The 12,207-nt window shown below is 45.7% G+C and overlaps 1 protein-coding gene across 5 annotated transcripts in view; it reads right to left on the bottom strand.

Annotated features, from left to right (window-relative positions):
• Nucleotides 1–5,409: 5,409 nt before the first annotated feature.
• The window catches only part of PRICKLE2 (prickle planar cell polarity protein 2), a 349,942-nt gene continuing 343,144 nt past the window's right edge, over nt 5,410–12,207 (bottom strand). For all 5 annotated transcript variants that reach the window (XM_059075783.2, XM_067043732.1, XM_067043730.1 and 2 more), the window contains one exon: nt 5,410–11,409. In XM_059075783.2, the coding sequence (XP_058931766.1) occupies nt 10,535–11,409 (875 nt within the window). In that variant the 3' untranslated portion in view covers nt 5,410–10,534. The remainder of the gene's footprint in view (nt 11,410–12,207) is intronic.

The raw sequence follows: 12,207 nt of genomic DNA, 5'->3' as shown, positions 1-12,207 counted from the left end.
TCTGGTACTTCTGGTCTCATGTGTTTGCTAACTGGTGTGTTAATGGTACAAAGCTGCCCAACAACCCACATGACCTGTTTTATCTCTAGAATCAGCCAGCCTATCAGGGAAACAAGTGTCTGCTAGTATTTTGCTGAGAAAGCTGTGCTCCTGCTGGGTACAATCGTGTCATTTAATGTCTTGACCATTTCCTGCTAAACTTCAGCCTGTGTTTATCTTCGATTATGTACCTATTGCATCTTCTGGTAAGGTTTCCTTCTTGGAGTCTTGTCTGGACATCTCTCTTGGACAAAACTAGCTGGAGTTAGAAGTGACACTGGCGTTGGTTTTCCAAAGAGGCTGATGTTTCTCATTCTGGATCACTAGGAAACCAGGGTACTTTACACATATGGTAGATGAACACTTGAGAAGCGGACCCTTCCAGACTGAAGCTCTATAACACAAGCTGGATGTATTCAGCACCTAAGGGCTCTTAGAAAATGAAGGATTTCCCATGATGAGAGAGGCTCAGAGCAGTTGTTCCCAAAGGGTCTTCTCAGATCCCTAGATGTTTATGAAAAATGCAGTTTACCAGGTTTTATCAAATCAGACTTTCTAGGGATGGGACCAGGGACTCTGAATTTTAAATAATCTACCTAGATAATTCTGACGTGTGAAATCCACTGGCTATACGCACCAAAAGTAGCAATTCTCAAATTCAAACATAACTGTTAGACTGTATTTCAGAATAAGCTTGAAATGGAGCCGGACCTTAAGGTCCTTCTCCATCCCTCAACCCGCCCCCATGTCCTCCGCCTGCCTTTTGTCTGTAGAAAAACTTTAGTCAAAGAATAAACTTCATTAGAGAAGTGAGAAAATGCAGAAACTAAGGAAAAGTCAAACAAGACAAAATAATAATAGTTTAGTGATTAAGCAAAGTCAAGGACCTTTAGTTCCTCCTCAATGGCTATAGATAATATTCTGAGCCGTATCTTTTGAGCTGGTTTGTAGATACAGAAACACCCCCCCCCCCCCACCCAAGTGGAAGAAGCTAACTACATGATGAACAGACTGTAGCCATGACAGAAGCTGCCACAATTCCGAGAACAGGCCTCAAAGAAATGGGAACAAACTGACCCTGGAACTGAAGACTAACTGTACTTGAAACAATCAAGATGACGCTGATCAGACCACCGCTTGGCCAATTTCAAGATGACTCTCAGAGCTGACTGTGCCGTTTCTGCATGTAACTCCCTTCCTCTGCCTATACACCCGTGAAACTCCCCTTTAAAACTCTTGCCCACTGATTGTCAGTGGGGGAAGTGAGCCTTTGGACACGAGTCTGCCCTCTCCCGCCGGTTGCCAGCCTCTGAAATAAGCAAACGCCTTTCCACCAACCTAGGGTCTCTAGTATTGGCTTTCGAGCGGCGGGCAGCCAGACCCCACCACGTTCAGTACCAAGCTCACCTTGCATGCTATGCTTCTCTTCTACATATCACTTTAATATACAGTGATATATCTCTCTCAGAAAAATTGAAGTCAGTTAAACTACATTTCTTTTTTTGAAGACTGTCCCTTCTAGGCAAGTGTGAATATACCTGAGATCCTCCAAAACTGGATTATAAACGCCAGGCTCATATCTCTCCATCCTGACCAGAGGGCTTGTTTTATCAGCTTCTCCAGAAATGGGTGGGGCTGGAAGAGCTGTTTTTTGTCTGTTTTGCCCAGATACTTGGAGGAAAACAAACAAATGCCGAGGCAGAATTTCTTATTAAAGTGTGGTCCTCAAACCAGCTAGATCAGACTGACATGGAGAGCCTTGTTAAAAATGCAGATACTGGGGTTCTACCCCAGATGCACTGAATTATAACCTCCGTGGGAGATCTGCATCATTTAATTAGCTCTGCAGGCATTTTAAAGATATGGTAAAGATTCAGGCCTTTCTGGGATGTCTCAAAATCCGATTTAATGCTTACATTAGAAGAAAAGACAGTGACTACTCTCAGAGAAGATACTGACGGTATCTAGTTCTTGCCACCCTTTCCCTTTGGGTGGGATAGTACTAATAACAACAACATCGACACCAACAACAGCTAACGTATTTTAAGCTCTTACAATGGCAGACTCAGTGCTAAGAGCCTCAGGTGCATTATTCCGGTAAATCCAAACAACAACGCCACCGTACTCACATTTCTTAGCTAAAAACAGAGACTCAGAGAGGATGTGGACATTTCCCAGGATGACACAACTAGCAAGGGGTTGAGATGGCATTTGAAATGCTCAAGGGGCGTGGTGCAAAATAAAAGGTGTGGAAACCGGCGTTCGGAATTCATCCTTCATGTCTGAATCACGGTTGCAAGGAACACTTCAGTGTGAACAGGAGCTTGTGTAGATATGTCATGAAACGATACACAAACACAGCGGGGAGGAACCAAAGTCCTACAGTAATCCTAGAGGAGCACCTCCACGGCAGGAACTGGAATCTGTGTGGAGGTGAGGGAGTCATGGGGACCAGCTCCTCTGGGTCACTTCACATCTCTGTGCTCTCATCCATCTTTGCTCATGGACCCGCTCTCAGCCCGAGCTTCTGCTTTCCCGTCCTTCATCTTATTGTGATCCTGTGGGCCTAACTCCACCCATCAGCTCTCCCTATACATCCTCTTAGCTTTAACTTCCACTGTCTCATTCTCTCGGAATCTTTTATTTAAATTTATTTTATTGAAGTACAGTTGATTTACAATGTTTTGTTAATTTCTGCTGTACAGCAAAGTGATTCAGTTATACATAGATCAATATTCTTTTTCATATTCCTTTCCATTATGGTTTATTACAGGGTATTGAATATACTTCCCTGTGCTATACAGTAGAACCTTGTTAGTTATCCATTCTATATATAATAGTTTTCACCTGCTAATCGCAAACTCCCATTCCACCCTTCCCCCCGCCCCTCCCACCAGCAACCACAAGTCTGTTCTGTGTCTGTCTGTTTTGTAGATAAATTCATTTGTGCCATATTTTAGATTCCACATGTAAGTGATATTATATGGTATTTGTCTTTCTCTGACTTACTTCACTTACAGTGATAATCTCTAGGTCCATCCATGTTGCTGCAAATGGCATTATTTCACTCCATTTTAATGGCTGAGTAATATTCCATTGTACATATGTACCACATCTTCTTTATCCACTCATCTGTTGATGGACATTTAGGTTGCTTTCATGTCCTGGCTATTGTAAATAGTGCTGCAGTGAACACTGGGGTGCATGTGTCTTTTCAAATTATAATTTTCTCCAGATATATGCCCAGGAGTGGGATTGTAGGATCATATGGCAACTTTATTTTTAGTTTTTTGAGAAACCTCCATACTGTTCTCCAAAGTGGCTGCACCACTTTACATGGAATTTCTTTTTTTTTTTTGCGGGACGCGGGCCTCTCACTGTTGTGGCCTCTCCCGTTGCGGAGCACAGGCTCTGGACGTACAGGCTCAGCGGCCATGGTTCACGGGCCCAGCCGCTCCGCGGCATGTGGGATCTTCCCGGACCGGGGCACGAACCCGTGTCCCCTGCATCGGCAGGTGGACTCTCAACCACTGTGCCACCAGGGAAGCCCTACATGGAATTTCTTAATTCACATTCTTAAGAGAGATAATCTGGTTGGTCCACTTTATCATGTCTTGCCAGGTCACTTACAGATTATTGGTTTGCTGCTGTTCTTGACCCCAATCATTCTGCAGAGGAGGAGGAAGATGGGGTCATGGAGTAGAACCAGGGCTACCTGACGGCCATGCTCCCCAGGAGTGTCTGTGAGTAGAACCGGCACAGTCATTGCCATTTCTAAAAGCTTCATCCAAAGGCTCTCAGAGGGCTTAGAATGAAATAACTCTCACCTGCAACTCCCAAATCCCCAAGCGCAAGGGTGGGTGAGGCAGGTGCAAACTTCTCGCCTATCAGAAAGTCAAACGGGTCAACTCCTTTGGGTAGGGGCTTTTGTTTCTTTTCTATACTGCTGTATTCCAAGCACCTAGAATACTGCCTGGCACAGAGCAGGCTCTCAATAACCATTTGTTGAATGAATGAATAAACGATATTGCAGTATCCAGCAGGTCCCAAATACTGTGGCTCAGACGCGGGGAAATCTACCTTACATGCCGCTTTGGTCTTGGCTCCCAGACAATACTAATATCATCCTAACCAGAACACAGCCATGCATATAACGTGCCACACAACCCACTTATTATCTGCTTAAAAGCAAATGCAACTATTTTCGGTCATCTGCTGGTTTCAATTCTTGCTTATAAGTGAAAATTATCCGTACGGCCCGGGGAGTCAGCTTCGAGAACCCTCAAGGAACAGAGATGCTAAGAAGGTAAAGCATTTTAAGCGGTGGTTCTCAACCAGCGATGATTTTGTCCTCAGGGGACACTCAGCTAAGGAGGCATTTTAAGAAATTCTGGTAAAATAAAGGTCACATAAAATTTGCATTTTTAAGTGTACAGTTCAGTAGTACGTACATGTACATTGTTGTGCAACAAATCTCCAGAATTCCCATCTTGAAACACAAACTCTATATTAAACAACATCTCACTCGCTCTCTCCCCAACCTCAGGCACCACCCTTCCACTTTGTGTCTGTGAATTTGACTACTCTAGGTAGCTCATATACGTAGAATTACACAACATTTGTCTTTTTGTGACTGACTTATTTCATTTAGCAATGCCCTCAAGTGTCATTCACGGTGCAGCGTGTGTCATAATTTTCCTTTTAAAGGATGAATAATAGCTCGCTGTATGTCTGGATGACATTTTGCTTATCCACTCATCCATCAACAGATATTTCACTTGCTTCTGCCTTTTAGTTACTGTGAATAATGCTATCAATACGGCTGTACAAATATCTCTTTGAGGCCTGGCTTTCAATTCTTTTGGGTATATACCCAGATGTAGAATTGCTGGATCATATGGTAGTTCTATTTTTAATTTTTTGAGGAACTGCCGTACTGTTTTCCACAGAGGATGCACCATTTTACGTTCCCACCAAGAGTGTACAAGTTTTCCAATTTCTCCACATCCACGCTCACTTGTTATTTTCTTTCTTTTTTTTTTTTTTTTAAATAGTAGCTATCCTAATGTGACAACATTTTTGGTTGTCACATCTCAGGGGGAGGGGTGCTATTGGCAATGGGTAGAGGTCAGCAGTATTGTTAAACATCCTACAGTGCCCAGGACGGTCCTCTGCCACAAAGAATGGACCGGAACAAAATGTGGACACCGCCCAGGTTGAGAAATCCTGACTTAAACAATCAGGTTCATCTTTCGTAGCAAATCTCACCCCCCTGACACGTGCAGCCTCTCTCTTCTTTTGCTGAGATCCTCAAGGTCAACGATTTCCAAAAACCTGGAAAGCAAGGGAAGACTGAGAAGAACGGCAACATTTCTTTTATTCAAATTTTATTGGAAGTTTACAAATGTATTACAGACATCAGTAAAACATCATATCCATTTTACAGGGCACGGATCTCAAGCAAAGTGTTCACGACAGTCTCTGGCAGAGCCCACACCAAAGGTCTACTGCAGACCTTCTTAACAAATAGCTTGACACCCGACACACAACACAGACTCTGGCGTGCCTTACCTTCTCAGGCCCTTTGAGGTTTTGTTTACGTACTTGGAATTAAAGCAGGAGATGGACAAAGTGATCCTGTACAGGAAAGAATGTGTTTAGGAGCGGGAAAACTGCCAAAGTCCTAATTTACTATGGAATAAGGAGGACCCATAGGTCTTAGAATGTGAAGTCAGGGTCCACGACAGAACCAAAATGCTTTATGGAAAAACATGGACATTAACTAGAGAGGTTTGAGTAACTCTCTCTGAAAAATTTAGAAAAGCTTGGTCAGCGACCTATGGCCCATCAACGGCCAAATACTCAGGAGGCTGAGGGATGTCTCAGAAAACTCTCAGGCTAGAACAAGGCTTTATTTTTTTTTTCCTACAGAGTCATCGTATCTAAATCACAGAAATGTCTTCTAACACTACGTGACTTCCCCCCCACCCCCCGCCTTTTTATTCCTGTTGGGGAAAGCTAGTTTTGTCAGCAGGAAGTAAGCTTATAAAACAGTATAGCTCCCAACAGTATATTATATTTTATGGGAGTCTTGGGTTGAAGGGGCTCCTACTATGAGAAAATGGAAAAAGATTGAAATCCTTTTTTGATCCTAACCTTGATGACTGCTTCCGAGGGGTCAGACGAACAGGCTCTGGTGTCTGCTGAGGCCCCAGAGGGACGGGCCACTGGAGGCTAGGCAAAACTCTCTTCGTTTCCACTTCTCTTGCGCTTTAAGAAACGCACCTCAAGAGGCGGCCATCTGGAACTGCCTTCCAAATATGCAGAGGAGGCTTGGCTGTGTCCTGTACCTGGAATGCTGTTGCAGAGCCCTTGTCAAAGCCCTGAAGGTGCTAAACAGTGCTAATAGCAGCCCTTCAGCATGAAATCCTCAGATGACTGAAGCCATTGTTCCCGTTCCTTTGTCATAGATTCTCCTCCTTATGTATTAGCATCTGGTTTCTGTTAGAGACAAACACGCAAAGAGCACTTCTCCTTGGAATTTAAATTTTTGTGTTCCTTCTTGTTAGAAGGTGGGATTAGACAAAGAATAGGAGGAACTCTTATCTGACCTCTGTCTGTGATAGGACCAAGAACGGGAGAATGGAAAAGGAGGCCAAAGAGAGCTGTTTTCATTTAGCCTAAAGAAGTCAGCCTCCTTTAGCATCTGTAATACGGGGGCACAGAAACTGGAGTCTCACAGTTATTTATGGATGATGCTTCCCTAAATGGCTGGTATACTGTTTTGGGCAAAAGAGCCCAAGGTAGAAAGACAAATAAGAATCAGTTCACAAATGAGATGTGTTATCAGACAAATAAAATCAGTTTGATCAACTAGTCCTGGATGGTTGGAGTGTTGCAAAGATTTCTGAGGCTGCATCCATGCTCTCTGGGAAAGTATACAGTGGTACCTTGGTTCTATCTGCCCAGGTTGCAGGGACGGCAGAGCACATGCTACATATGTGGTATTACTGGCCCCAGCTGAACTCAACGATGGCTGGCGGTACCCAAGAAGCAGAGAGCTGCCGCAGGAGAGAGAAATAGAATCTTGGTGTATTGAAGAAACATCCTACAGAATGGGAAAAGAGGATGAGGAAGAGCTGTCCTCAGGTCGCATATGAGAAACGCAAAACTGCTTGTTCACGGGGCTGGCTGAGGGTGGAAAGGAAGGACTAGAGAACAGAAGGTGAATATGAAAAGAGGGGGTCAGACAAGCAACACTAAAAAATTTCCCCCCTTGAACACTTGCAAAACGGGAAGTATGGTTCTGGTTTCCCGGACCTCAGTTACCGTCACACTTGGTAGAAATCCCAGAATTCTATGACAGATGGAAGAGTACCTGAATGCCACCAGCCTGCTAACAAACTTGCTCATCATATCAAGGGTGCTATGCACTGGCAGGGCCATTCAGGAAACTGTCACTGACTTCTGCTTGGGAAAGGGCCAGTTCTGCTGCCACTGAATTGAGCAGCAACAGGAAATGAAATGAACACTAAAGTGGGGTCTTATCCAAAAGATAAGAAGATCAATATGAGGAGAGGTAGGAAAACAAAACAAAACAAAACCAAACCCAAGGCATTAGAAAAGAAACTGTTTGACTTTTCTAAAAACAGCCTATTAAAGATGAAATGATGATCTAAGAAGAGGTGAGTGCGAGCCTTACCCACAGGTGAAACTTGACCAAGAAGAGCTGGTGATGATCAGGCAAGGACCCCTCAGATCTTGCCTCAGAAACGAATGCACTGAATTCTGGGGAATGGGATTCTGGGATGTTACGTGTAAGTTAGCACTAACAGGTGGAACTCCCAATACAATGATATCCTGCTCTCTCTAAGGCATATACTTGGAGGTCCCAACCTCATTGTGAGGATTTACCTGTCCTCCATCGGCATTCTCCATAAGGTGCCTGGCTGCATGTGGGGTGGGGAGGAGACACTGGCAGTGACGGACTCGATGGAGGTGATCTTGCTTATAGACCGTCTGACCCTGAGGCTTGCATCTCAACACACCTCCAGCTCTGACCAGTTCAGCTGATGGAAGCTCCCTGGGCAGCTAGATCTGAAATTGCTTATTCCTCTCGCCCTTTGGGTACTAATTAGGTGTCAGTTTCTAGGCCACCTTCTTCTTTCTGCTGACGGTGGTTAAAGCCTCATCTGGGAAATGTAAGAGGTACTCTAAAAAGGAAAGAGTTAGAAAGCAACGTTCACTAGGAGAATTTCTTTCCCTGGATTCCAGGCCACAGAGGACAGACATTATTTTCAGTTATTTACTAAGTTAAATGATCCACTTTCTTCTCTCTCTTCTTTTTCCAAAATGCCTTTCTATTCTCATCAATCCAGCAACTTAGAACTCCAAATTGGACTCGCCCAATTTCTACCAGAAACCTGCCACGTTGGTAGCGTGGTGGTGTACATTATTTCTTAATCAGTTTGCCAAGCAGTTTACAAACTCACTATACAAACGTAATAGAGTTAATTCTCCAGAGGCTTGGATAATTAATGAAGCATTTAGATATGAAGAAAGCATGCGGAAAACAGCCACAACCAACATTTGCATTGCTTTTTTAAAACATCAGTGACAATGACAAATGTCTTATTAATACCTGAAAAGCAAATTATTTTAATACATCCTGAACGGAGTGCCACTTCCACATCCTTTACAGCCTTCTTTCCCCCAGACCCATTTGGGATGGTGTCTAAAAAGCCACTTTTCACATTCTCCCCATAAAAAAATACTAGAAAATATTAACTACTATACTGAAGAGAGACCACGCTCGCCTCACCACGGCAGATGGCCACTGAGATACACTGTGTTCTACATCGACAGTACACCTCACTAAACGTGGGTCCTCCGATGGATTATTTCGACTGCCACAATCCACGAAGGGGACGAGGAGAATGGAAGTAAAAGCAAGCGCTTCACTTTTAACTGAAGCAAGGTAGGAGGTTTTATTTAACTATAAACAACACAACCGTTAAATGTCTTCTTTAAGCAAACTCACTTTTGAGCCCATCTTCTATCTGACTGACCGTCCCCAAAGTTCAAAATGGAAACTTCCCCTTTCAGCAACACTTGTTTTTCAAAAGCATCACACGGAAATCTCCTGAGCAGCTCAATCTTTCTGGGTAACCCAGATACTCTGGTTACGGAGCGCATTAAACTGGGTTTTTTCCCCACAAGCACTGGGGGCTACTCGAGGTGGGTGTCAACTCTCCTCTACTTCACGTCCACAAGTTCTTCTTTGCTCTGACCTTCCTCCATATTCCCCTTCAGTCTCTACCCTTGACCTGTTCCTTCTCCACGTATGACCTACGACCTAGAACACACCATCACTCCCAGAGTCCCTCGGAACCTTTCTGGCCCGAAATTCCCAAAGCTGAAGTTCATTTGCACCGAGGACAACCGGTTGTCAGGCTAAGGCAGCTGTCTGCCTTGGTAAAGGAAAGCGGATAATACGATCCAGGAAACGAGCACCAGGAAATAATGCCACATTCAAAACAATGTCATGCTGACATCACACACACCGCACCACTCACAGTCACTTTATTTTCCCCAAGGGATAGATCAATGGTAAGCAACTTCAATGTTCCCAGCAGGGATGGCGTTTCTCACAGAACCTGACTGACACTGGTTGGTTTTTCTAATTGGCAAAAGTTACGCTGGCAATTATAAATAAAAAAAAAGTTACTATCACTTTGTAGAGAAGAGATTCTACTGAGGCTGGGAGGGGACTTAAGGATGGCTCCTTAAGAGAGATGGAGCATCAAATGCTTTGGGTGTAATAGGTAATTTTTTTTTTTCAGCCACAAAAAGCCAAATTGAATAAACTCCTTTGAAAAAGGTCTCACTGACATGTAACAAATTTGTATAGAAAAAAGAAAAAGAAAAAAAAAAAAGTGGTCCTGGACCACCTTGGAGTACTACTCAAAGACAATGCTGGACGTGCATGCAAGGCTCCACGGGGTCCTACGATATAGAAATTCCTTTGATATTACAAAATACAAAAATATTTTATCAGAACTCTCATTTACATCGCATTTACAATGGACATGTAAATAACTTAGTCTTGGGTCCTGGCTAATAAACAAATTACGTACTGGAAAAAAGGGTCCTAAAAGGAAGAGAACCAGAGAGGCTATATATATAAGCGAGCGGGAAGCAATTCTGCCATCTTGCCAGTGGCAGCTCAACACAGACGGACGGGAAGGAGGTGACCAATCCTGGCCTCCGTAGAGTCTATAGCGTCTCCAAAGTGAAATGTGCAAATAATATTCAACATGCCAAGAACGGTGACTACCTATCGAGTCAGTCGGTGACCTTGCCGCCATCAACAGAGAGCTCTTCTCATCTCTCCCCGGAACCACCAAAGCAAAGAGCTTTAACGTTTAAAACAGTGCAAGTTTCTGAATTTACATTCTTACCTCCCATCTTCCCCTATCCCCTGACCTCCATCGGATTAAGAAATGATACAGTTTTTGCTCTTTTGTCTTTTCCTGCTGTGCAACTGTCCCCTGCCACCTAGCGTGGAAGACTTCGGGAGGCCGTACGAGCTGTATTTGTGCAGTAACTCATCACTCGTGACGTACCGCAGGTGGGCGGGCTGGGGGATGGGTTCTCCTAGGAAGTAGCCCTCGTTGTCAGACTCCGAGGACGAGGAGCAGGTGGAACACCAATCGTACTCGGTGAAGTAGGGTCCCCATCGCTCCCCAAAGGCGTGCTGCAGAGCCAGGTCCGATACAGTCCGGGGGCACCGGCCGTACAGGTCCCTCCGGGACCCTTGGCCCAGGCTCTCCTGGAAGCTCCGCTGGCGCATGAACTGATCATAGTCCTCCCTGGCTCTCAGGGGGGGCCTTTCTTTGAACTGAGAGATGGCCTCGCGCTCGCTGGCCAGGTGGAGGGCGTTGTCTGAACGAGAGCGTCGGGATCGCCGCGACCGGTGAGGTCGGAAGCGGCGGTTGTCTTCGCGGGAAGTGGCTCTCCGCCGCGTGCGCTCGCTCATGGGCTGGATCCTCACGCCCTCCGGCCCCGGCAGCTTGCTGCCCGCCATCCCCCCATCGAAATCAAAGCTCTGATGCATCCTCCCGTGGGCCTGCAGGTCTCTGTACCTGATGGGGTTGCTGAGAGGGTGGAGGTTTCCCTCCATCTCCTGGTACTGCTGGGCGGAGAGCAGGCTGCGAACGGACTCGGCGCTGCGGAACTGCATGGACGAGTTCAGCGTGCCCATGTTGCTCAGCTTCTCAGACACGTTCATCCCGGAGTCTTTGCTGAGATCGGGCATGGAAAACCGGGAGAGGTGCTCCTGGCGCTTGGCACCACCATCTGCGGAGAGGCCTGGGGGAGAGAGAGGAAAGGTTCACAGAGGTTAATACAAACGTGCAGCCATGGGAGTCCCGTCGCTCTGGGTCATCTGAACGGTTATCTATCCAGGGTCGTTGCGTACGGTTGCACAGTTGCACACTGCACAAAGGCTCGCTCAGAAAGTAGGGCAGGAGGGCTCTCCCCATTCCACAGTGGGCCAGTGTCCACATAGATAGAGGGGACACCTGGTTAAAATGCAGCCACGAGATGATGTTGTTGGTTTTTTTTTTTTTTTTTTTTTTTGCAGTACGCGGGCCTCTCACTGTTGTGGCCTCTCTCATTGCGGAGTACAGGCTCCAGACATGCAGGCTTAGCGGCCATGGCCCACGGGCCCAGCCGTCACGCAACACGTGGGATCCTCCCGGACCAGGACACGAACCCGTGTCCCCTGCATCGGCAGGCGGACTCTCAACCACTGCGTCACCAGGGAAGCTCCAAGATGTTTTTTTACTTTTTTAAATTTATTTTTTTAGTATGCGGGCCTCTCACTGCTGTGGCCCCTCCCATTGCGGAGCAGAGGCTCCGGACGCGCAGGCTCAGTAGCCATGGCTCACGGGCCCAGCCGCTCCGTGGCATGCCGGATCTTCCCGGACCGGGGCACGAACCCGTGTCCCCTGCATCAGCAAGCGGACTCTCAACCACTGCGCCACCAGGGAAGCCCTGTTTTTTTAATAGTCATGAATTCCTCCAAAGGTTCATCAAAATTACTTAAGAGTCCATCATGTATCTTATAAGTGATGTTTCTTCTGTTCAGAATTTAAAAAGTGCTCA

Source organism: Kogia breviceps, chromosome 10 (genome assembly GCF_026419965.1).
Source record: "Kogia breviceps isolate mKogBre1 chromosome 10, mKogBre1 haplotype 1, whole genome shotgun sequence".
NCBI lineage: Eukaryota > Metazoa > Chordata > Mammalia > Artiodactyla > Physeteridae > Kogia > Kogia breviceps.
Note: the sequence above shows the minus strand (reverse complement) of the source record. Positions and strands in the feature narration are given on the sequence as shown.